At 35.4% G+C, this 27,732-nt stretch overlaps 1 protein-coding gene across 5 annotated transcripts in view; it reads left to right on the forward strand.

Annotated features, from left to right (window-relative positions):
• The window catches only part of LOC105468440 (teneurin transmembrane protein 1), an 839,487-nt gene that overhangs the window by 332,912 nt on the left and 478,843 nt on the right, over positions 1 to 27,732 (forward strand). For 4 of the 5 annotated variants that reach the window (XM_071089007.1, XM_071089006.1, XM_071089008.1 and 1 more), the window contains one exon: positions 20,398 to 20,514. The exons of the other annotated variant lie outside the window; for it this stretch is intronic. In XM_071089007.1, the coding sequence (XP_070945108.1) occupies positions 20,398 to 20,514 (117 nt within the window). The remainder of the gene's footprint in view (positions 1 to 20,397; positions 20,515 to 27,732) is intronic. 5 annotated transcript variants of the gene reach the window in all.

Here is a 27,732-nt window from a genome sequence, read left to right on the forward strand (position 1 = left end):
TTTACTTTCTAATGAGCATTTCTTAGAAGACTTTGACAGCCCTACTTAAGTATCAACCTCAGTGATTAGGGTATCCCTCAATAATTACATTTAGCTATACATTGAACTGGAGGAAAAAACAGTATCAACAGCTAAATTTGAATAATCAATTTCCAAGAATATGTTTTTCACATGTGGCCAGAATGGAACAGTTGGGTTATAAAATGTGAAAATAAAAATTGTTTACCAAGAAGCTAAATGGAAATAAATTTTGTAGGTAGTGAAAAAGTATTGTAACCTTTAATAAAGTATAAATTGCAAATAAATTATTTATAGTTATAGCCTTGATGATAATGATATTTCTGTTCAAGCAATATTTATTAAGCACCTTCTTTCTGCCAAACTCTGTACTAGAGATTGGGAGTATATGAAAGATGAATAATACACACTCCCCAACCTCAAGGAATTTACAGTCTCCTGGGAGAGATTGATGCCCTATTAGTTAAGATTGCTTGTTATAGGTAGCAGAAATCAATGTGAGCTAGCTTAAACTGAAAACAATTGTATTAAAAGTACATAAGAATACAGGGTGACTGTAGTCAGTAATAGTCTAATTGTACATTTTAACATAACTAAAAGAGTAAAATACGATCATTTGTAATACAAAGGATAAATGCTTGAGAGGATGGATACCTCATTTTATATGATATGATTAATATGCATTGCAGGCTTATATCAAAACATCTCATGTACCCCATAAATATGTATACCTACTAGGTACCCACAAGAAATAAAAATTTTTAAAAAATAAAGTACATGAGAATGCTTCATTGGACTCAGGGCAAGAGTGTGGCTATACCACAAGAAGGGACTTGTTGCAGTCCCTTAACAATTTTCAGAAGAATTGTTAAGACATTGCTTTTTGTTTCTAAACCCATTTCCTTCAACGCCGTCTCTGCAGGTTGACTTTCTCTAAGTTTCCATCTACGAGACAAGTATAAAACCCCATACCCCATAAAACACTAGTTCACATTTCTTCTATTCAGGAAATAAGCTAAGATTAACCAGATTTTTTTTAGTGCCATTTCTAAATTCCAAGGAGACAGAATATTTTTCTCAACTTGAGTCAGCTGTCTCCTCAGCTCACGGGTCTCCTCAACTACAATGAGGAGTAAGGTCAGTAATAAAAATGTTGCTTTCTGGGAGCCTACACATTTGATACTCAAAGCAATTCCCAATGCAGGGCTGTCAGTGTCAAATGGAAACATACACTCAAAGAGGTCTACTAGAGAGGATTGAAAGCTAATTTTAATACATTTTAGTTAATACCATGATAAAGATATGGTAGCTTGCTCTGAGAGCACAAGGGATGTGAAACCATTTATTAACGTAAAAGTGGTAATATTAATACAATCTAAATAAATAATGTTTTTTGTATAGTAAATGGTTAAGAATAACCATGATATAAGACAGACCTAGGTTTTTGCGCTGGTTCTGCCATTTACCTGCTGTATGTCCTTGGACAGGTAACTAAAGATCTCCAAGTCTTAATTTCTTTATCTGTCAAATGGTAGCTGCAAAGTCTTGGGAGTTTTTGTGGGAGGATTAAATGAGAAATTGGATATATAGCACTTTACAGTGTGTCTGTTACAATGAAATGCTCTATAAATGTCAGTTGTGGTTGTTGTTTATCACTATTAATTTATTATACACATATTATGGGATAGATGCTATCAGGTAAGGTACCTGTTATCAAGTATTAGACAAAGAGGCAACATAGCTTCTGAAACATCTAATATCCCAGGGAACTCTTTAGCCTAGCAGAACCCAGCCTACTTTCTGCTCATTTCAAATTGGGTAAAAATCCTTGCACTTGTCTTATTTTAAATAATACAACATTTTATTAATAGGCAACAACCTCATTCTACTAAACCTAGAAGACTGTGAGAGGAAATTCACTGAGACACTTCAGACCTGGCTGCGGGTTAGCTTGTGCTTTTGTATTTCCCCTTGTCATTGAAGTAGCCCTTTAAGGGAGAGCTGGGATTTTAATTAGTACTCAGAAGCCCTGTTGATTTCCTTGACTGTTGGGTAGCTGAGCTCCCTATGTTCTGTTCAGGAACTTTACAGGTAGGGGAATATCTGATACAATCTCATAACAGCCAAGAAATCCATTAGTACTGCTCCCTGTTGCTTCTGTACTGCATACCACAGAACCTAAGTAGTGCGATATGTGCTACCAATAAACATGTCATCATAGTCATGCATATGCTGTTCTCAGACCCTAAATTCATTCAAGGAAACAGCTGGAGTTGTGAAAAAAATGGTTAGCCTAATGCTGGGTTTCTTGAATGGCAGGTAGTAGTTATACCCAAATGAGGAGTTATTTCTTCTGATATTTGACCATGTAGGGCCATTCATGTACATTTGATGGAGGGAATTTGTTTGTTTGTTTTCCATTTCTTTCCTTTACTTTTTTTTTGTTTTCTCCTGGTAGTGTAAGTTATATAGGACCCTTACATAGCAGTGATAACAGTTCCTCGGAAACCATCTGATTGTTAAAGGAAGTGTATGAAACAATGCAATGACTTGGTAATAGCTTCAGCAGGAGCCCTGCCATATAACTAACATCCTAATGGCTCTGTTGGACCCATTAGGCATGTATGAGACAGTGCAGTTGACTCTGTAACAGCTCCTTTGGAGATGTTACACTATCAGAGGAAGTGTGGAAGTTATTGGGATTATGTGTGGGTGAGACACTTCTGTGGTGGCTGTGATATTCAAACTTAAAAACCACTTTGATGATACTGAATTTCAAGTCATTATCAAGGTAGATATAACAAGTTCATATTTTCTTTTTCAGTAGATAATTTTAACTACTATTATCTTTATATTAAAGTAATATTGGCCAATGGTTTAAAAATTAATAGTAAAAACAGATTTAAAGTGAGTGAAGTGTAACATCCCCCTCCCTCTCCATCCTTCAGGTTTCACTCTTGAGAGACAGTCAGTGTTAATAATGTATTATATATCATTCCCCAAATTTTCCAGGCATATACAAATGGGATCACATACTACAAAAAGTCTCATAATTTTTCCCAGTTCATATTATCTTGGATATTTCCCCATATTTGTAGTACAAATCTGCCTTATTATTTTTAATGACTGTATAGGATTCTGTTTATGTATATATATTTTTTTTAGCCAGTCCCTTGTTGATGGACATCTAGATTTCCAGTGTTTTGATATTAAAAACAGTGCTACACTTAATATCCTTGTACACGTCTTTTACACACCTCTTATATTATTTATTAGAAGTAGAAATGATGGGCTGAAAATATATGCATTTAATGTTTGTTTAAATATTACCAAATTTCCCCCTTAAAAAAGACCTACCGATTTATTTATCTACTAAAGCTATATAAAAGTGCCTGTTTTCCCATATACTTATCAATACTGGCAATGATGAGAAAGATTTCTCATACCCAATCTGCAAGATAAAATACAGTATTTCTTCTTGCTATTATTTTGTTCTATTTATGGGTGAGCTTGGTCATCTTTTTTATGTTAATGACCCATTTCCATCTCTTCTCTCAGTTTCCTGTTGACATACTTTGCCCACTTTCCCATTTGAATTTTTATATTTTCTTATTAGTTCTCTAGAGTACTTCCTATATTAAGGGTAAAAAAAAAACCTTCACTACATATTATGCATTTTTCCTAGTTGTATATTTGTCTTTTTAAATAGGTGCATTGTGTGTGTGTACTGTGTATGTGTATATATGATAAGATTTACATTTTTAAGAGGTAAAAGTCAACTATTTGTACTTTATAGCTGGTGGATCTCTCTCTTTCTCCATATATATATATAAAAATATATGTATATGTCTTTGCTAGCAGTACTATAATTTCCACAATTTGAAATTTAAATTGCTTAAAAATTTATTTTAATTTAAAAACAATATAAATATCTGCACACAAATAATAAATGTGAATGTATGGTATGCATATGTTTAATATATAATATAATACATACATATGAATATATTTACATGAAAGCAAACTTGAATGTAGAAGTTAAATACAGTACAAGTAATGTAGCTATTAAAATTAATTAGTATTATATGTTAGTCTTTGGAGTTGATCTTGATGTATTATTTGCTCTCTTACTGTGTATTATATATCATTCCCCAAATTTTCCACACATGTACAAATGGGATCACATACGACAAAAAGTCTCATAATTTTTTCCAGTTCATATTATCTTACTCTCTTACTTGATGTATTATTTACTTACATTACTGTGAAAGAAGCCAAAATGAGTCAAAGTGCTTTCAGAGACTGCTTATCAACAGAGTTTTTTTAAAAAGCTTAGAAAATGAAGGAAAAAAATATGGCTGAGCATATATTCACCAGAAATAAAATGACAACATTGTCATCTGAATTTGAAAATGATGTTTCAATTGCCATAGTTAGGACACATGCTTTTGGTTGTTCTTTTCTGGTTTGGGAATGGGCTTATGTTAAGTCATTCATATTACCTTGCACTGTCCATCTTTTCACTTTTGATAGATATTCATGAGATTACTGGTCAGACTTAATTTTTTTGGTAGGTATTTAAAGTGGAATGCAGAATAGTTCACAATTTGAATGCATGCAGTTGAATTTTTTTCATATATCCTAGTTGAACATTTTTTTAAATAATTGAAATAATATCTTTAGAGAAAAGGGGAATCATCTTGGCTATTTCAGAGGCAAGTTGACTATGCTTTCAATATTTTTTGTTATAAAAGTAATACTTTTTAATAAATAGATTATTAAAGAAAATTGGGAAATTACTGAAAAACAGGAAAAAATCCTTAATGTTCTCTCCAAAATGAAATATTAGTCACATTCTCTCATGAATTAGCATCTTACCTTTGTCTTTCCATGCATCATGTATCCTTGTCAGGATCCATACAACCTGATATTTCACTTAAATTAAAAGTGAGCAATTTCCAATATTACTGTCTTAATTAAATGTTATTTTAAATATATTAGTTAGGTAGATGTAACATACTTAACTGTACACTATTTTTGGATATTAACATTTCCAGTATTTCACTAGAACAAAAATACTGAAATAGACATCTTTGTAATCAAAGATTGGTCTCTTTCTGATTTATTCATTATTAGTAGAGTTCTACAAATAAAATTACTGGGTTCAAAAATATTTTCATTAAGGTTCAAGATATATATTATCAAATTATATCAAGATTCATACTCCCCCGTTAGTAAAGCATGATAGTGGCCATTTTAGTGTACCCTCACTGGTACTAGATAATTTACTTTAAAATATTTTTCACCAATTTGAAATGTGAAAAATATAACTACAGTCATGTGCTGTATAAGAGTGTTTTGGTCAATGACAGACCATATATATGATAATGGTCCCATAATATAATAATACCATATTTTTACTGTACCTTTTCTACATTTAGATATGTTTAGATGCATAAATACTTAGCATTGTATTATAATTGCCTACAATATTTGGTGAAGTATTAATAACATGCTTACAGGTTTGTAGCCTAGCAACAATACGCTACACCTATGGCCTAGGTGTGTAGTAGGCTATGCCATCCAGGTTTGAGTAAATACAATCTGTGATGTTTGCACAATGACAAAATTGCCTAACGACACATTTCTCAAATTGTATCCCTGTTGTTAAGAAATGCATGACTGTATGTTGTTTAAAATTACACGTCATTAGAGAGAGAAAGGAAGCTAGCTGACTAGAGGCATCTGGTACTTACCTCCTCCATAAAGAAGAACCAAAATAGCGAGTAATCACACTTCAAATACATCATCTATGGGAGAATGCTAGAATTCAACAAATGACAGGAAATACGTAAGGCAAGGAAAAAGAGGGAAGCAAGGCAGCCTGCTCAGCTGGAATGGGCTAGGGGCCTGGAGAAGATCCCCAATATGAGGAAAGGATAAGTGAGAGACCCTAGCAGTCTCACTGTGAACTCCTGCAGTCCTAGCTATGGAGAACCCTTGATCCATGTTGGCCCCGAGACTAACATGGGAAATATGCCTGGAGACTATGCAACGGCATTGCTCCAGAGAGAGATGTCACATTGGGTCTCATCCCCCACCCACCCCCAAATCCTAAACAGCTACAACATGACACCATTTTGAGAGCTCAGTCTCCAACAGACAGCATCCTGCCCTGGGGCTCAACATCCTCTGCCTCTACACATCCCTGGAGTACAATGAACATCCTCTACCTACAGCCACCACCACAGCTGGCTGCTGCCAGCAGGTTCAAAGTATGAGCCATTGGAAGCAACCCCACTGCCCCCAGCAGTGGAGCCTCTTGCATTTACAAGCACCCTAATGACAGGTTACCCTGTTGTAGCTACTATCCAGGGCAAAAGTGCACACTCCCCACTGCCTGACAATTGCTGCTGCCACTGAAAACATCCCGTGGCTCCCTGATAGCAGGGGCACAGTGCAGCCGCTGATACCCTCACCCAAGCATTCCACCAGAGGTCTGGGATCACCCTACCCCTGCCTACCACAGTCAGCACCTGCATGCACCACAGGAGGAGGCCCTTAATACAGATCTGCCTGGCCAACCACCACCACTACCAGTGTCCGAGCTCATTGTCCAGGGGAGTGAGGATTGCCCTGCTGAGTCCACAAGTGTTGACAACTGAGAACTCCCCCTAGAAGCCTCAAGCCAACACAACCAGATGATACCACCAAAGCTTGTACCCATCAGCATGCTCCACCTGCAGGCCTGGGAATTGGCCTGTGCAACCTACCACAGCCACTGCCAACACAAGCACAGATCGCTTGGGAAATAGAAGGTTGTCTTGCCACTGCTACTGGCACTGTTCATGCTACACCCGCTGGCCAGCAGCCCAAGGACCCACCCACTCACTTGGTCCACTGAGACCACTGCCAGCACTTGAGCAAGCTTTCTGGTAAAAAAAAAAAAAAAAAAAAAAAAAGCACCCATATGTATAAAGCAAATATTATTAGAACTAAGAAGAGAGATAGACTACATAGATTAATAGTTGATAGGTTACATACATTAATAGTTGACTTAGACACCCCACTCTCAGCATTAGACAGATCATCTAGAGAGAAAATTAACAAAGAAACATGGGACTTAAACTTCCCTTTACACCAAATAGGCCTAACAGACATCTACAGAACATTTCATCCAACAGCTACAGAATACACATTCTTCTTATCAGCACATGTAACATTCTCCAGGATAGACCACATGTTAGGACACAAAACGCGACTCAACAAATTTTAAAAAATCAAAATCATATCAAGTATCTTCTTATACCACAATGGAATTAAACTAGAAATCAGTAACAAAAGGAACTTTGGAAATTGTACAAGTATATGGAAATTAAATATCCTCCTTAATGACCATTGAGTCAAACAAGAAATTAAGGAGCAAATTTTAAAAATCTCTTCACACAAATGAAAATTAAAGCACAATATAGTAAAACCTATGGGACTGCTGGGCGTGGTGGTTCACACCTGTAATCCCAGCACTTTCGGAGGCCAAGGCGGGCGGGTCACCTGAGGTCAGGAGTTTGAGGCCAGCCTGGCCAACATGGTGAAACCCTGTCTCTACTAAAAATACAAAAATTAGCTGGGTATGGTGGCAGGTGCCTGTAATCCCAGCTACTCGAGAGACTGAGGCAGGAGAGTTGCTTGAACCTGGGAGGCGGAAGTTGCAGTGAGCCAAGATCGAGCCATTGCACTCCAGCCTGGGTGACAGAACAAAACTCTGTCAAAAAAAAAAAAAAAAAAAAAAAAAAAAAAACTATGGGCTACAGCAAAAGCAGTGTTAAGAATGAAGTTTATAGAAAAAAATGTGTACATCAGAAAAGTAGAAAGATGTCAAACAATCTGATCATGCAGCTCAAAGAATTAGAAAAGCAAGAACATACTAAATCCCAAATTAGTAGAAAGAATGCAATAATAAAGATCAGAACAGAACTAAATGAAATATGGACTATAAAAAGTAATAAAAAGGAACAACAAACGAAAAGTAGGTTCAGCAGATAAACAAAATCAATAAACCATTAACCAAAAAAAGAGAAGACCGAAATAAATAAAACAAAAAATGATAAAAGAGACGTAATAACTGATATCATAGAAATGCAAAAGGTCGTCAGAGACTCTCATGAACAACTATACACTAACAGACTGGATAATGCTGAGTAAATGGATAAATTCCTGGCCACATACAACCTACCAAGATTGAATCAGGAAAATATAGAAAACCTGAACAGATCAAAAACGAGTAATGAGATTGAATCAGTAATAAAATGTCTCCCAACAGAGAAAAGTTCAGGACAGAATGGTTCACCGACAATTTTTAATGAACATTCTAAGAACTAACCCCAATTCTCCTCAAACTATTTCAAAAAATTGAAGAGGATGGAATTCTCCCTAACTCATTCTACAAGGCCAGCATTACCCTGACACTAAAACCACAGAAAGTCACAATTTAAAAAGAAAACTATAGGCCAATATCCCTGATGAATATACATGCAAAAATCATCAAGAAAATATCAACAAACCAAGTCTAATACCACATGAAAACATAATATAACACGATTCAGTGGGATTTATCCCAGAGATGCAAAGATGGTTCAATATATGCAAATCAATAAACATAATACATCACATCAACAAAATGAAGGACAAAAGCTATATGGACATCTCAATAGATGCAGAAAAAGCATTTGATAAAATTCAACATTCCCCTCATGATAAAAAAAAAAAAGCTCTCAAAAAACAAGGCATAAAAGAAACATACCTCAACATAATAAACGTGATATATATGACAGACCCACAGCTGACATCATACTGAATAGGGAAAAGCTGACAGCCTTTTCTTTAAGAACTGGAAGAATACAAAGATACCCAGTTTCACCACTCCTGTTTATCATAATACTGGAAGTCTTAACCAGAGCAATCAGGCAAGAGAAAGAAATAAAAGGCATCTAGTTTGAAAAAGAAGTAGTCAAATGTTCTGTCTTTGCAGATGATATTATCTTATACTTAGAAAATCCTTAAGACATCAACAAAAAACTTAGGTTTGATAAATTCGGTGAAGTTGCAGGATACAAAATCAGTTTGCAAAAATTAGCATTGTTATACATCAATAATGAACTAGCTGAGAAAGAAAATCAAGAAAACAATTTCATTTGCAATAGCTCCCAAAAAATAATTACCTAGAAATAAATTGAACCAAGGCGCTGAAAGACCACCACCAAGAAAACTACCAAATCACTAATGAAAGAAATTGAAGAGGACACAAACAAGTGGAAAGACATCCCATGCTCATGAATAGGAAGAATTAATATACTGCCCAATACAATCTACAGATTCAATGCAATCCCTATGAAAATGCCACTGTCATTTTTCACAGAATTAGAAAAAAAATCCTAAAATTCTTAAGTAACCAAAAAAAAAAAAAAAAAGCCTGTGTAGCCAAAACAAGTTTGAGCAAAAAGAACAAAGCTGGAAGCATTCCTGACTTCAAAATTTATTACAAGACTGTAGTAACCAAAAGAGCATGGTATTGGTATAAAAACAGACACAGACCAATTGAAAAGAATAGAGAACCCACAAATAAATCCACATATCATCAGGTAAATACAAATCAAAACGAGATATAATCTTATCCCAGTTAGCACAGCTGTTGAATTAAAAAGACAAAAAATAGCAGATGCTCATAAGGTTGAGGAGAAAAGGGAACTCTTACACGCTATTGATGGGAATGTTAATTAGTATTAACCACTATTGAAAACAATATGGAGATTTCTCAACAAACTAAAGATAGAACTACTATAGGATCCAGCATTCCCACTACTGGGCATTTATCCAAAGGAAAAGAAATCAGTATATCAAAGGGACACCTGCACTCCCATGTTTATTGCAGCACTAATCACAATAGCCAAGATGTGGACTCAAGCTAAGTGTCCATCAGTGGATGAGTGGATAAAGAAAATGTGGTACACATACATGATGGAATATTATTCACCCATAAAAAGAATAAAATCCTATCGTTTGCAGCAACATGGAACTGGACATCATTATGCTAAGTGAAATAAGCCAGACACAGAATAAAAAATGATACATGTTCTCACCCATATGTGGAAGTTTAAAAGTTGATCTCATGGAGATAGTTTAGAATGGTAGATAGCAGAGAATGGGAAGGAGATATGGGGAAAGATGAAGAAAAGTTTATTTATGGTTCCAAACATACCGTTAGATAAAAGGAAAAATTTCTAATGTTCCATAGCAGAGTAGGATGATTACAGTTAACAGCAAGGTATTGTATATTTCAAAATAGCTGGAAGAGAGGACTTGAAATGTTCCCAACACATAGAAATGATAAATATTCAACATGATGGATACCCTCAAATACACTGATTTGATCATTGCACATTCAATGCATGTAACAAAATATCACATGTATCCTGTAAATATGAAAATATTATTTCTCAATAAAAACATTTAAAAAATAAATGCCATCCAGAAGAAAATTCAGAAGCTATAAAAATATTAATCAAGCCTGGCAGCCTTGAAGAACACTTTAGGAGGACAGAAAGGCTTAGATTGTTTAGTTGTTTCTGGTCTTCCGTGAGCCAGCCTTCACTCTGCAGCTCATCCTTGGCCATGAGAGATGACAACTTGTAGGGTTAGGCACCTAGGACACTAGCCCCTTCTAAATCAGTTGTATTTGTCTGTGTGTCTGTTTTTTGTTGCTATAAAGATACCTGAGGCTGGTTAATTTACAAAGAAAAGAGGTTTATTTGACATATCGTTCTTCAGGCTGTATATGCATGGCATCTGCATCTGCTCAGCTTCTCGTGAGGCCTCAGGAAGCTTTTAGTCATGGCAAAGTGGAAGGGGAACTAGAGTGTCACATGCCAGAAAAGAGTAAGAGAGGGATGCCTGGCTCATTAAAATAACCAGATCTCATGTGAACGCATGACCACTGGGCGGGCACCAAGCCATTCATGAGAGATCCACTCTCATGACCCAAATGCCTCCATTTAGGCACCACCTCCAACACTGGGGATCACATTTTAACATGAGATTTGGAGGGAACAAATATCCAAAACTATATCATCAGTTCTCCAGTTTGACTCTGGATCCCCACCCTCAGACCTCTGGATGAGATTGTTCCTCCTTTATAGTCCTGTGGTTCTCTGAACTAGTCTACTCATAGCTGCATCATACTGGGCTTTAATTGTAAGTATCCCCCAACTAGATTCAAATAAAACAAGTTGTTCTCAGATGTATGTAAAGAACATTTTGGCCCAAGTTAAAAACTCAATAAATGTGTAAAGCATGAACATACAGTTGGCCCTTGAACAACACAGTTTTAAACTGCACAGGGGTCCACTTATACACACATTTTCTTCTGCCTTGGCCACCCCTGAGACAGCAAGATCGATTCCTCCTCTTTCTCCTCAGCATACTCAACGTGAAGATGAAGATGAAGACCTTTATGATGATTCACTTCCACTTAATGAATAGTATTTTATCTTCCTTATGATTTTCTTGGTAACATTTTCTTTTTTCTAGCTTACGTTATTGTAAGAATTAAGTATATAATACATATAACATACAAAATATGTGTTAATCAATTGTTTGTTATTGGCAAGTCTTCCACTCAACAGCAGACCATTAGTAGTTATGTTTTCGGAGAGTCAAAAATTATGCGTGGATTTCTGACTGTGTGGTGGTTGGCATCTCTAACCCCTGCACTGTTCAAGGGTCAACGCATTAATAAACCTATAAATAAGTCATTTCCAAGAAGTTCTATGAATGGGTTGCAGAGAGTCTGTGAATGCCTCAAATTGCATGTAATATTGAATGCATGCTGATAGACATACGGTCCTCTGGCAATGATCCATGTCTTTCATTGGATTATAAACTGGTCCATGACTACCTCCAAATACTTCCAAATTATCTTAAATTCCTTGAATGAGTATGTGGGCCAAGCTTTGAAGTACCAGTGACTTTCAGAAGTCACAACTTATATTCTAGAGAGAGTTTATTTTGTTTTGGAAAAATAAGCACTGTTAGGAACCAATGAAAAATTATTAACCTCTTTCAAGTCAGGGGTTGAAAGTTAAAAGAGCAGAATATCATCATTTACCAACTGCAGCCAAAAAATCACAAATGAAAATCAACTGCCACTCCAATTAATACTTTGTCTCTATGAATGGGTAACATGGTCACCTCTGTGGAGGAAAATGGGAATCTGAAGATCTGCAGTGCATTAATTGAGCAAATATTCTTTCTCTGAATGCTATATTGTATAATTTGGATTTTTTTACTCTGTATGATTACTTATTTCAAAATAAATAATTAGAATTTTTTAACTGGATGTCCTTTATTGATTCTGGAATTTAACAATTTTTATAATGACTTTAAATTTTTGATTGAACTAGAATGATTTTTAAAGAAAACTATCATAAAATCTGAGAACTAACTAATAAATTCAAGAACCAATTCTTACAGGCAGAAGCAATAAAATAGGTAGCACATTCAGGAAAAGAAGAGAAAAGACATGAGTATGTCAAAATAACTAAAGATACAGAGGATATTGAATGACTCATAAGAGACTAATTTGTGCACCTCTTTTAAGGTACACTTGAAAACCATGTTGGAATGGATCTCATAGAAAAAATACAAATGACCAAAACTGGTCTCAGAAGGGAGAGAAACTTTTCTCAGTAGAGAAAGAAGTCTAATTTGTAAAATAGAAATAAAACTTCCAAAGAACTACTTAAACCAAAAGAAGTAGCATAATTAGGCAGTGTCACAGGCAAAATTTGCTACACCTTTAAGGAATACATTATTTCAATGCTACCTAAATGTTTTAAGAGCATAATTAAATGAGCACTTCCAAATCTTTTAAAGATTTTTTTTGGAAGAAAAAAAAAAAAACATTGATATCTAAAAGTGAAAAAGAAAGTACGAAATACATCTCCAAATCAATTTTACTTCTGAATACTGATGAAAAATTCTTAAATAAAATACTAGCAGACAAGTTCCAGCAATATAATAAAAGAATAATATACTACAAGTAAGTGCAGTTCATACTAAAAATGCAAGGATTATTCAATATTAAAAACTCTGTTTCTCTAACATGCCATATGAGTACATCAATACAGATAAACCAAATTTAAAACCTGAAGAGATTTTCAAAAGGGTTTTGATAAAAACTAACATTTTATTTAACAAACATGTAGTGTTTATTCTGTGCCAAACATTGTTCTAAGTATTTTACAAATATTGAGTTTAATACTCACAACCACTCCATAACTGAGGTACAAATGATATTCCCATTTACAATGAGAAAACTGAGGCACAATAAGGATAAGTAAAATGATTTGGCTAGTAAGTGGTAAAGCCAGGATTTACACCAGGCAGTCCAATCCTTGCATTTACCCATGATATTATACTGTGTCATGCATCAATTTTGATAGACATACATACAAACATATATATACACACACATATATATATATAATCTCTTAAAATGAGATCATGTAAAATCACAAAATCCAGTTTTATTTGAAGTGAGGAAGCACTAGAAGGATTTTCTTTCTTTTTGAGACAGAATCTCACTCAGTTTCCCAGCTGGGAGTACAGTCATGAGATCATGGCTCACTGCAGCTTTGACCTCCTGAGCTCAAGTGATCCTCCCACTTTAGCGTCCCAAGTAGCTGAGGCTAAAGGTGCATGCCACCATGCCATGGCTGTTTTAAAAAAATACTTTGTAGAGAATGGATCTCCCCTGTGTTGACCAGGCTGGTGAACTCCTGAGCTCAAGCCATTCTCCCACCTTGACCTCCCAAAGTGCTGGGATTACAGGTGTGAGCCACTGCACCTGGCTCTAGAAGGATTTCTATTAGAGACAAGAACAAAACAAGAATATCCACTCTAATTAACTACTTTAAACATATGAAGGTAGCAACTGTCAACATTAGAAAAGAGAAGAGGAATAAAATTTTTAAAATGAGGTATAGTTTTTATTATTTTTAGGTTATATAATTGTATATCTAAAAAAAAACTAAGACCAATCATGAAACTAATGCAAGCAATAAGAGAATTTAGTAAGCTAGTTGGGTACAAAATTAGCACCCCAAATTAATAGTTTCCTTCCATAAAAACAATACTTACTTAGAAAATATAGTTGAATAAATGATTACAGTAGCAACAACAGCAATCAAAATGCCTGAGAATAAACCAGCAAAAAGTACAACACACACGCGCACACACACACACACACACAAATTATAGTGCTATTGAGGAATATAGAAAAGAGCATAAATAAGTAGAAAGTCATACTTATTTCTTAAATAAGTCTCAGAACCATAAAAATTCCCCTTAATCTATCATTTTAACATGCCTTCAATAACAAAATATCAATTGGTCTTGTAAAACGCCTAACATACTGGCTCTAATATTCAACTGGGAAAAACAAACATGTAAGAATACTTTGAAAATATACTGGGAAAAAACGTAATATAATGATGATAGATTTGCCAGATATTAAAATATATTTAAGTTCATTGTAAATAAATTAGCGGGGTGCTATTATATGAATAAACAAAGTATTAGGATGGAAGAAGACTGGAAATGTTTCCAAATATGAATAGGAGTACAGTATATGATAAAGATGACCTTTCAAATAAGTCTGAAAGACATGAATTGTTTATGAAAAATGTTGAGACAATTATGTGGCCATCCAGAAAACAATAAAGTTGCTTCCCTCCTTACCTCGCTCCCTACACCAGAATAAATTCTAGGTGACCCCAAATTCAATGTGAAAATAAGTATTATAAAGCCATATGGGAGAATTTCTTCCAACCTTAAAGTAGGAAAACCTTTTCTAGATATAGCACACAAAAAAACTAGAAGCCATAAACAAAGCTGTTGTCAAATTTGACTACACAAAATTATATACATATGTATATACATTTATATTAAAATATGTGTAGCATAGAGAGACAAATAGTCAATTGCCTCCTATATAAAGAGTGCTTATAATCAATAAAACAAAAATCCCAATAATGAAATAGAAAAAAATTGATATATGCCATAGTAAAGGAAATGAGAATGGTTCTTGGACATATGAAAAAAAAATGTTTGAACTCACTCGGAAAAGAAATGCATATTAAAACTGAACTAAGTTTTATCATTTGTTACCTATAATATTGGCAATAATTAAAATTTCATAACATACATTTTTGGCAAATGTGTATGAAATGTTGGTTATGGAAGTATAAATAGATACAGTCTCTATGAAAAGATATGTGACAATATCTAGCAAAAACAAACTATCTTCTTTGTTACAGCAATTTCTATTCTTGAAATTTATCCTACAGATATTGAATGAGCATGCAGTGGTATGTATGAAGATATTCACTTAGCACTGTTTGAAATATCAGAAAATCAGTGATATCAATCAAGATGTTTATCAGTAAGAAGCCACTTGAATAATTTATGGTATGTTCATGCAGTGGAATATTCTGCAGCCTTAAAGAGAGTAAGACATATAAGTAGGAAGAGAAGTCGGGTGGCTCAAGCAGAATTGCACAGGGGGTTTTAACTCCACTGACACTATTTGTACATGCATTTATTTATGATATTTTATTTCTTAAGCTCGGTAATGAGGTACATGGGTGATTATAATATTGCTCTTTATACCCTTTTATGGGTGTCTGAAATTTTTAAAATAAATCTAGAACAAACAAAATGAGACAACTCTGTATTTATTGAAGTGGAACACTCTTCAAGATGCATCATTAAACAAAAGCCACAGGGTTTGAATCGTTGTTTATAGTAGTGGATTTTCTTGTCTATGACCCAGTTGAAGAAATATATTTTACATTCTAACCCAGTTCACAGTGAATCCATAAATAAAACCCAAAAACAAAAATTTCATAAGACGGTATCTACCCTTACTATGAAACAACATGCTCTGACATTTTCTCTTCTATTCTATTCCATTTCATATCTTTGTAATGTTAATTGTGATCCAGTAAATTCATTTTATAACTGACTAATAGGTCACAACCAGAAGTGTGAAAATGATGATGTCCAGTGTACTACACTTTATGTGTGATTTTTAATGAAGCTATATGCTTGCATGCTTATATAATCATAGAATTTCTCTGAAAATATTCAAAATAAATGAATAATTTTAATTGCATTTGTGGAGGGGAAGTAAGTGGCTGTGGGACAGGGATTGGAGGGAGATTTTTTTTCCTGTGTGCTCTTTTGTCCCGTTTGGACTTTGATAATGTGCTATTAAATTTTGTAATTTAACATAATTTTTCAAAATAAAAGGAAAATGATGTCGTAGATAAATGAATCCAATTCACCTGCTTTCTTGGCCACTTTTTAAAATAGCAAATACTTGCTGCTTAAAGGGCTCCTTCCAATTTTTAAATTTTAAATTTAATTTAAAGTAAATAGAAATTTAAAATTTATTTAACGTAGCTTTGTATGTGTGTATTCCTTCTGAAAATAAAGTGGGAAGCAAATCTATTATACTACAAATAATATTTTGCTCTTTACATTACTATTATGTCACCTGCTCATATTGATTGTCCTCACGAAATTACAGCCCCATGTACAGAGGGGATATACTTTTTTGTTTACTTGAAAGAACTATGTTTGGAGATCAAGTTTCTGTCTTACAGAGGAAGCAAGGCATGGAAGTATTGTTATCTAGTGGACAAGAAGTTCTACGTTTCAAAATTGTTTGCCAAAATTAGCAGCTGTAAAACAAGAACAAAGCTTGCAAATTTCAAGCTTTTCATGTTAACATAAACCATGCTATTTTCCTTTGAAACCAAAAACATGTATTTTTCATTTAACAGTTTCAGCAGTACACATCATTGTATTTCCATGAACAAATGACTAGTATGCTAAATGGTTGATTTTAAATAGAATTTCCTTATTCACCAAAGTTTATACTTTTAACTTTTTGTTTTCAATTGGAAATTTCTGCTCAAATAATTTTCATTTATTTTGATGTTTGTAAGTGAAAAACTAGTTTACTGATAAAAAAAAAGTCCTGTATTTTCATTGTTCCTTCCAAGTTTATATTTGCTGAAATAATTTTTCTGAAGTTGGAGAGATTGTGTAGCCTGCACAAAAATACTGTGTAATTGTTTAATCCATTTTACCATGAGAAAATTGGTAGCCTTGTGAAATAATCCATTAATTTTCCTTATAGCACATGTTTTATAAGCCTGGGTTACTAGTGCTAAACATGGACCAAAACAAAATTAATATAAAACTAAGGCCAATCCCATTCCATGAAAAAATTCTGAGTTCTGTACACTGTCTTCACCTGGCTTACAGGATATCATGCTCTCTTAGTTTTCCTCTTATCTCAGTGGTCACTTCTCTGTCTTATTTGCTGATTCTTTTTCTTCTAACCTTTTTCTTTTTTTTTTTTTTTTTTTTTTTTTAAGACAGAATCTCGCTCTGTCACCAGACTGGAGTGCAGTGGCGCGATCTCAGCTCACTGCAACCTCCATCTCCTGGGTTCAAGTGATTCTCATGCCTGCTTCAGCCTCCCGAGTAGCTGGGATTACAGGCACGTGCCACCACACCCAGCTAATTTTTGTATTTTTAGTACAGACGGGGTTTCACCATGTTGGGCAGGATGGTCTCGATTTCCTGACCTCGTGATTCGCCCGCCTCAGCCTCCCAAAGTGCTGGGATTACAGGCCTGACTCTCTAACCTTTTAATGTTGGTATATACCAGTGCTCAGCTTTTGTCTTCAAGTCTTCACTGTTTATACCCTACTCAGTAACTTCTTATGGTCGTGAGGCTTAAACCATCTAATACACTAATGACTTTCAAATTTTTTCATCTTTCCTTCCTACCCAAAACTTGCTCCACTTCCAGACTTCTCCATTTCAGTTGATGGAAGCTCCATCCTACTACTTGCTCAAGTCAAAAACCTTGGAGTCATCCTGAAAGTTCCCTTCCTTGCAATATCTTACATCCACTGTATTAGCAAACTCTGTTCACTGTACCTCCAGCTCGCCTGCTACCACCCTTGTCCAAGCCACCATCATCTCTCATCTGGGTTAAATCATACAGCTTCATAACAGATCTCTATGCTTCTCAGAGTGATCTTTTAAAAATATTTTCCTATTACAGGTTAGTATCCTTTTCTTTCAGATTGGTATCATAGAAGTAGAAAGTAGAATAGTGGTAACCAAAGACCAAACAGGGGAGGAGGAAGGGGGAAAAGGGACAAGCTGATCAATGGGTACAAAGTTACAATTAAATAGGAAACATAAATTTTGGTGTTCTCTTGCACAGTAGGGGGACCATAGCTAGCTAAGAAAAATGTATTGCATATTTCAAGATAACTAGAATAGAGGATCTTGAAAGTTACCACCACAAAAAAGATAAAGGTTGAGATTATGAACATGCCAACTATCCTGATTTGATCATTATACAAAATATGCATGTATTGAAACATCATACTAGCCCGTAAACATGCAATTATAATGTGTCAATTATTTAAAAATAATAAAAGAGTAAACAAAATATATGAGTTGACTCTACTAAAAATATTGCAAGTGGCTTCTCATTTCACTCAGAATAGAATATTTACAGTGACTTAAAATACCCTCCATGATCTAGCTCCCTGTTACCTCACCTCCTACATTTTTTCTTAACTCTGCACATTGACACTGACATCTTTGTCAATCTCTAAAAAAAAAAAAAAAAAAAAAAATACTCAGGGCATACTTCTGCCTTAGCTACTTCACTGTGCCTGACTCCTCTACTTGGAATCTTCTTCCTTCAAGTGTTGCATGTTTTCACTCTCGCACCTCCGTCAAGCTTTTGCTTAAATGTCTCCTTCTCAGTGAGGTCTATTTTGATCCATTCCATACACTACTGCAATTTGCACTCTAATCCCTGAACTCTTAATACCTTTACCCTGCTCTACCTTGTCTTTATTTCCATAGCTTGTATCAACCTCTGTATAATTTACTTATGTACTATGTTTATTGTTTATTGTCTGTTTCCATCTACACAAATTGTAAGTTCTGTGAGGACTAGGATCCTTGTGTGTTTGTTTACTAAAGTCCTTAAAGGCTCTAGAATAGTTTCTAGGACTTAGCAAGTGTTCAACAAGTACTTTTGAAAGAATGAATATAGAATGTAACTTTTGGTATATAATTTGTGTCTTTGTCTTTACACAGAACTGAATAACTGTTTTTGATTGATATGAACTATTATTTCTTGCACAATTAATATTTTTAATTTTTGTGGGTACATAGTAGGTGTGTATATTTAGCGGGTACATGAGATGTTTTGATACAGGCACGCAATGTGAAATAAGTACATCATGGAGAATGGGGTATCCATCCCCTCAAGCATTTATTCTTTGAGTTACAAACAATCCAATTACACTCAAGTTATTTTACCATGTAGAATTAAGTTATTAACCCTGTTGTGCTATCATATAGTAGGTCTTATTCATTCTTTCTATTTTTTTTATACATTAACCACCCCCACCTCCCCCCACAGCCCCCTACTACTCTTCCCAGCTTCTGATAACCATTCTTCTACTCTCTATGTCCACAAGTTCAATTATTTTGATTTTTAGATCCTACAAATAAGTGAGAAGACACAATGCTTGTCTTTCTGTGACTGGCTTATTTCACTTAACATAATGATCTCCATTTCCATCCATGTTGTTGCAAATGACTGGATCTCTTTCTTTTTTATGGCTGAATAGCACTCTGTGGTGTATATTACCACATTTTATTTATTCATTCACCCATTGATAGACACTTAGGTTGCTTCAAAATTTTACCTATTGTAAACACTGCTGCAATAAACACAGGCATGCAGCTATCTCTTCTATATAATGATTTCCTTTATTTTGGGTATACTGCTGCTGTATGCTATACAATATATACCCATCAGTGGGATTGCTGGATCATATGGTGGCTCAATTTTTAGGTTTTTGAAGAACCTCCAAACTGTTCTCCATAGTGGTTGTGCTATTTTACATTCTCACAAACAGTGTGCAAGTGTTCCCTTTTTTGCACATTCTCACCAGCATTTGTTATTGTCTGTCTTTTGGATAAAAGCCATTTTTGCTAGGGTAAAATCATCTTTTTTTTTTCTTTTTTCTTGAAACAGGGTCTTGCTCTGTGGTCCAGGCTGGAGTGCAGTGGCATGATCTTGGCTCACTGCAACCTCCGCCTCCCAGGTTCAAGCAATTCTTGTGCCTCAGCTTCTAGAGTAGTTGGGATTACAGGTGCACATCACTATGCCTGGCTAATTTCTTTTCTTTTTTTTTTTTTTTTTGTTAGAGACAGTGTTTCACCATGTTGGCCAGACTGGTCTCGAGCTCCTGACGTCAAGTGATTCACCTGCCTCAGCCTCCCAAAGTGCTGGGATTACAGGCATGAGCCACCGCGCCCAGCCGGGTGAGATCACATCTTACTATAGTTTTAATTTGCATTTCTCTGATGATTAATGATGCTAGCACCTTTTCATATGCCTGCTTGCCATTTGTATGTCTGCGTTTGAGAAATGTCTATTTAAATCTTTTGCCCATGTTTTGATCAGGTTATTAGGTTTCTTCCTATAGAGTTGTTTGAGCTTCTTATATATTCTGGCTATTAATCCCGTGAGAGATTAGTGGTTTGCAGATATTTTCTCCCATTCTGTGGGTTTTCTCTTCACTTTGTTGATTGTATCCTTTACTATGCAGAAGCTTTTTAACTTGATGTGATCCCATTTTCCCATTTTTACTGTGATTGCCTGTGCTTGTAGGGTATTGCTTAAGAAATTTTTTGCCCAGATTAATGTCCAGGAGAGTTTCCCCAATATTGTATTTTCATAGGCTGAGGTCTTAGATTTAAGTCTTTAGCTCATTTTGATTTCATTTTTGTATATGGCAAGAGATAGGGGTCTAGTTTCATTCTTCTGCATATGGATATCCAGTTTTCCCAGCACCGTTTATTGAAGTGACTGTCCTTTCCCCAGTGTATGTTACTGGCACCTTTGTCAAAAATGAGATTACTGTAGGTGTATGGATTTGTTTCTGGGTTCTCTATTCTGTTCCACTGTCTATCTGTCTGTTTTTATGCCAATGCCATGCTGTTTTGGTTACTATAGCTCTGTAGCATAATTTGAAGTCAGGTAACGTTATTCCTCCGGTTTTGTTCTTTTTGCTTAGATAGCTTTAGCTATTCTGGTTCTTTTATCATTCCATATAAATTTTAGGATTTTTGTTCTGTTTATGTGAAGAATGTCATTGGGATTTTAATAGGGATTGCATCGAATCTGTAGATTGCTTTGGATAGTATGGACATTTTAAGAATATTGTTTCCTCCAATCCATGAACATGGAATATTTTTCCTTTTTTTTTTTTTTTTTTTTTGGTGTCCTCTTCAATTTCTTTCATCAGTGTTTTGTAGTTTTTCATTATAGAGATCTTTCACTTCTTTGGTTAATTCCTAGGTATTTTATTTTATGTGTGGCTATTGTAAATGGGATTACTTTGTGATTTCTGTTTAGGAATGTTCACTGTTGACATATAGAAATGCTACTGATTTTTTTATGTTGATTTTGTATCCTGCAACTTTACTGAATTTGTTTATCAGTTCTGATAGTTTTCTTGTGGAGTCTTTATGTTTTTCCAAATAAGATTACATCATCTGCAAACAATGATAATTTCACTTCTTCCTTTCCAATTTGGGTGTCTTTCATATCTTTCTCTTATATGATTGCTCTAGCTAGGACTTCCAATACTATGTTGAATAACAGTGGTAACAGTGGACATATTTGTTATGTTCCAGATCTTAAAGGAAAGGCTTTGAGTTTTTCCCCATTTAGTATGATGCTAGCTGCAGGTCTGCCAGATATGACTTTTATAATGTTGGGATATGTTTCTTCTATTCCCAGTGTTCTGAGGGTTTTTTTTATCATGAAGGGGTGTTGAATTTTATCAAATGCTTTTTCAGTATCAATTGAAATGATCACATGGTTTTTATTCTTCATTCTGTTTGTATGATGTATCACATTGATTGATTTGTGTATGGTGAACCATCCTCGCATCTCAGGGATAAATCCCACTGGTCATGATGAATGATTTTTATAATGCACTGTTGAATTTGGTTTGCTATTATTTTGTTGAAGATTTTTGCATCAATGTTCATCAGAAATATTGGCCTATAGTTTTCTTTTTTTGATGTATCTTTATCTGGTTTGGTATCAGGGTAATATTGGACCTATAGAAGGAGTTTGGAGCTATTGTCTCCTCCTGTATTTTTTTGAATAGTTTGAGTAGGATTCATATTAGTTCTTCTTTAAATGTTTGGTAGAATTCAGCAGTGAAACCATTAGGTCCCAGACTTTTCTTTTCTGGGAGTATTTTTATTATAGCATCCATCTTGTTATTAATTATTGGTCTGTTTAGGTTTTGGATTTTTTCCTAGTCCAATCTTGGTAGGTTATATGTATCTAGGAATTTGTCCATTTCTTCTAGATTTTTTTATTTATTAGCATATAGTTGCTGATATTACACTAATGATCCTTTGATTTTCTGCAGTATAAGTTGTAATGTGTCCTTTTTCATTTCTGATTTTATTTGAATCTTCTCTCTTTTTTTTCTTTATCAATCTTGTTTAACTTTTCAAGAAAAACTTTTGTTTCATTAATCTTTTGTATTGCTTTTCATTTCAATTTCATTGAAATTAAATGAAATTTGTGCTCTGATCTTTATTATTTCTTTTCTTCTACTAATTTTGGGTTTGGCTTGCTCTTGCTTTTCTAGTTCCCTAAAATGCATTGTTAGATTGTTAATTTGAAGTTTCTCCTCTTTTTTGATGTAGGTATTATAGCTATAAACTTCCTTCTTAGTATGACTTTTGCTGTGTCCCATAGGTCTTGGTATATTGTGTTTCCATCATTATTTGTTTCAAGAAATGTTTTAATTTCTTTATTAATTTCTCCATTGACCCACTGGTCATTCAGGGACATATTGTTTAATTTCCATGTATTTTTATAGTTTCCAAAATTCCTCTTGTTATTAATTTCTAGTTTTGTCCTATTGTGGTCAGAGAAGATGCTTGATATTATTTCAACTTTTTGAATGTTTTGAAGACTTGTTTTGTGACCTAAAATATGGTCTATCCTTGAGAATGATTCATGTGCTGAGGAAAATAATGTGTATTCTGCAACTCTTGGATGAAATGTTCTGTAAATATCTATTACATCCATGTGGTCTATAGTGCAGATTAAGTCTGATGTTTCTTTGTTGATTTTCTGTCTGGAAGATCTGTCCAATGCTGAAAGTGGGGTGTTGAAGTCTCCAGGTATTATTGTATTGGGGCCTATCTCTCTCTTTAGTTCTAACAATATCTGTTTTATATATCTGGGTGCTCCAGTGTTGGCTGCATACATATATATTCAAAGTTATGTCCTTCTGCTGAGTTGGCCCCTTTATCATTAAATAGTGACCTTCTTTTCTCTTCTTATAGTATTTGTCTTGAAATCTATTTTGTCTAATATAAGTATGGCAAATCCTGCTCTTTTTTTGGTTTTCATTGGCATAGAATGTCTTTTTCCATTCCTTTATTTTCAGTCTATGTGTGCTTTACAGGCAACGTGTTTTTATTGTAGGCAACAGATCAATTTTTTTTCACTCATCCAGCTAGTCTGTGTTTTTGATTGGAGAGCTTAGTCCATTTACATTAAATTATTATTGATAAGTAAGGACTTACTCCTGCCATTTTGTTATTTGTCTTTTAGTTGTTAAATGGTCTTCTCTTTCTTCTTTCCTTTCTGTCTTCTTCTACTGAAGATGATATTCTCTGGTGATATGAGTTACTATTACTATCTTGCTTTTCATTTTTTGTGTATTCATTGTATGTTTTGGGTTTGAGGTTGCTATGAGACTTGCAAATACTATCTTATAACCCATTATTTTAACCTGATAACAATTCAACACTATTTGCATAAACACACAAGCAAGTAAAATGAAAAATAATAAAAACTCTATACATTAACTTTGTTCCTCTGCTTTTTAACTTTTTGTTGTTTCTATTTATATCTTATTGTACTTACTGTGTCTTGAAAAGTTGTTGCAGTTATTATTTTTATTGGTTCATTATTTAGTCTTTCTACTTAGAATAAGAGTAGTTTACACACCACAGTTACAGTGTTATAATATTTTGTGTTTTTCTGTGTACTTACTATTACCAGTGAGATTTGTGCCTTCCGGTCATTATTGCTCATTAATGTCCTCTTCTTTCTGATTGAAGTACTCCCTTTAGCATTTCTTGTAGAACAGGTCTGGTATTGATTAAATCCCTCAAGTTTTGTTAGTCTGGGAAAGCCTTCATTTCTCCTTCATGCTTGAAGGATATTTTTACTGAATATACTATTCTATGGTAAACTTTTTTTTCCTTTAGCACTTTAAATATGGCATGCCATTCTCTCCTGACCTGTACAATTTCCACTAAAAAGTCTGCTGCCAGGCATATTGGAGTTTCACTATATATTGTATGCTTCTTTTCTCTTTTCTCTTTTAGGATCCTTTATTCCCTTGACCTTTGAGAGTTGTATTATTATTAATAAATGCCTTGAAATAGTCTTCCTTGAGTTAAATCTGCTTGGTGTTCTTTAATCTTTTTGTACTTCAATATTGATATGTTTCTCTAGGTTTGGGAAGTTCTCTGTTATTATCCCTTTGAATAAACCTTCTACCCCTGTGTCTTCCTCTAAATCCTCTTTAAGGCCAATAACTCTCAGATTTGCCCATTTAAGGTTATTTTCTAGATCCTGTAGTCATGCTTTATTGTTTTTGTTTTTGTTTTTGTTATTTTTGCCTCCTCTGACTAGTATTTTCAAGAAGACTGTCTTCAACCCCACCAGTTCTTTCTTTGCTTGATCTATTCTGCTATTAGATTCTGATATATTCTTCAGTATTTCAGTTGCATTTTTCAACTCCAGAAATTCTGCTTGACTCTGTTGAATTATTCCAATCTCTTTGTTAAATTTATCTGATAGAATTCTGAATTCCTTCTTTTCGTTATCTTGAATTTCTTTGAGTTTCCTCAATACAGCTATTTTGGGTTGTCTGTCTGAAAGGTCACCAATCTCTGTTTCTCCAGGATTGGTCCCTGGTACCTTATTTAGTTCATTTGTTGAGGCCATGTTTTCCTAGATAGTATTGATGCTAATCGATATTCTTCGTTGTCTGGGCATTGAAGAGTTGGGTGTTTATTGTAGTCTTCACTGCCTGGGCTTATTTGTAGCCAACCTTCTTGAGAAGGCTTTCCAGACATTTGAAAAGACTTGTGTGTTCTAATATATGCTTTAGGGGGCATTCCAAGCCCAGTAATACTGTGGTTCTTGCAGACTCGTAGAGGTACCACCTTGATAGTCTTGGACAAGATCTGGGAGAGTTCTCTGGATTATCACACAGAGACTCTTGTTCTGTTCCCTTACTTTCTTCCAAAGAAACAGAGTCTCTCTCTCTGTTCTGAACCATATAAAGCTGGGAATGGAGTGACACAGGCACCTCTGTGGCCACCACCACTATGACTGTGCTGTTTCAGACCTAATGCCAGCACAACACTGGTTTTACCCAAGGCTGGCTTGAACCATTCTGTGGCTCCTGCCTATGTTTGCTCAAGGCCTGGGGGCTCTACAATCAGCTGGTGTCTAAGCCAGCCAGCCCTGTGTCCTTCCCTTCAGGGCAGCAAGGTCCAGAAGTGTTGTCCAGGAGTCAGGGACTAGAGGTAAAAAAGCCTTTGAAGACTACCTGGCATTCTATTATATTGTAGCTGAGCTGGTACTCAAAACACAAGAGACAGTCCTTCCCACTCTTCTTTCCCCTTTCAAAAGGCAGAGGAACCTCACCTGGTAGTCACCGCCACCCCAGACTACGGGGAGTACTGCTAGACTACTGCTGATGTTCGTTTAAGGCACAAGGTCTTTTAAATCATCTTTTTGTGAATACTGCCTGCCTTGGGACTCAATCTTTAGAGTAGTGGGCTCCTCTCTGGCCCAGGGCAGGTCCAGAAATGCTGTTCAATAGTCAAATCCTGGAATTGGGGACCCCAAGAGCCCGCTTGGTGTTCTAGTCCCACTTCACCATGCTGGTACATAAGATGCAAGAAAATGTCCCCTTTGCTTTTCCCTCTGCTTTTCTCAAGCAGAAGTTTTTCCCCATTGCCACCACAGCTGATCGTGTGCTGCATCTCACCTGAAATCAGCAAGTCTCAGAGGCTCACCCAAGGCTTTTGATGGGTATCACTGATGTTTATTCAGGGCCCAAAGGCTCTTCAATTAGTAGGTAATGAATGCTGACAGGACTCGGTGCTTTCCTTGAAGGCAGCAGGTTCCCTTCTGGACCAGAGTTTGTCCAGTAATGTCATCTGGGAGCTAGGGCCTGGAACAGGGGCCTCATGACTCTGACCACAGCCCTATCCTGCCTTGACTGTGCTGGTATCCAAGATGCAAGACAAAGGCCTCTTCATTATTTCCTCTCCTCTCCTCAAGCAGAAGGAAGGGGTCTCTTTTGGAGCTGTGATCTGTGCAGCCTGGGGTTAGGGGAGGTTTGCTGCCAACACTCCCTTGGCTGCCCCAGCTGGTGTCTCAAGTATTTTACATGCCCCTCCCAGTCCACTGTCTCTAGGCCTACTTCAGCACTAGGACTCAACTAAGAATTGCAGTCCTTATGGTCTAGATTGCCATTCAAGTTTACTTGGAGGCACAGAATGCTGTAGCCCTCAGTGGTGAGGTTTGCACCCACTCAAGTTTGAACCTCTAAGATCAGTGATTCCCTCCCTGGCTAGGGCTAGTTTAAATGCTCCCTCTGTGGGTGGTTGTCTGCTGAGTTTGGTCCAGTTATCCTTTTTGCTCTAACAGTTTAGCACTGAGTTCAATGTCTCATAATTGCTGTGTTCTCCCTCTCCCAGCGCCCAGAGATACTCTCTACACCACGCAGCTGTTGCCAAGAGCAATGCGGGGAGGGGGGTTTTGGTAATTCAGGACCGTTTTTTCTATCTCTTCAGTGCCTCTTTCAAAAATATGAAGTTAAAACCAGGTACTATGAGTGCTCATCTGATTTTTGGTTCTTATGAAGGTGTATTTTTCTACGTAGATAGCTGTTAACTTGGTGCCTTTTGGTGGGGACAATGGGTGGAGCTTTCTATTCTGCTTCCTCTACATCCTCCCTCTATTTCTTGCACTATTGATTTTTAAAGACTTTGTTTATATCTGTAAGCCAGTTTGGTTTCTGAAAGACTTAATCAGCTCAATAAAGTCAGTAGTTTTTAAACTCTTAAGTTAATAGTTGAATCAGTCAAACCTATTTTCTGGTTTCCTGGATTTGTTTCATTTCAGTTTATGATGACTATACTGGCACTTATGGTAATATATTCAAGTTAATTTGTGCATGGAGAAATAGTTGCAATTGATATGCCAAATCAATGCATGTAGACACAACCATATTCAATCACAATTAGTCAAATGAGTGTTGTAGAAGAACTTTATACTCAGCATAGTTCATTTTAAGACAAGGAAATAGCAAATACCAATTGATTGAATGTCCATAAATAAATAAATAAATAAATAAGCACATGCATGTATTGTTTTGAGTGATTTATGAAAATAAGCAAGTCGATCAA

The sequence above is a fragment of the Macaca nemestrina genome, chromosome X (genome assembly GCF_043159975.1).
Source record: "Macaca nemestrina isolate mMacNem1 chromosome X, mMacNem.hap1, whole genome shotgun sequence".
Lineage (NCBI taxonomy): Eukaryota > Metazoa > Chordata > Mammalia > Primates > Cercopithecidae > Macaca > Macaca nemestrina.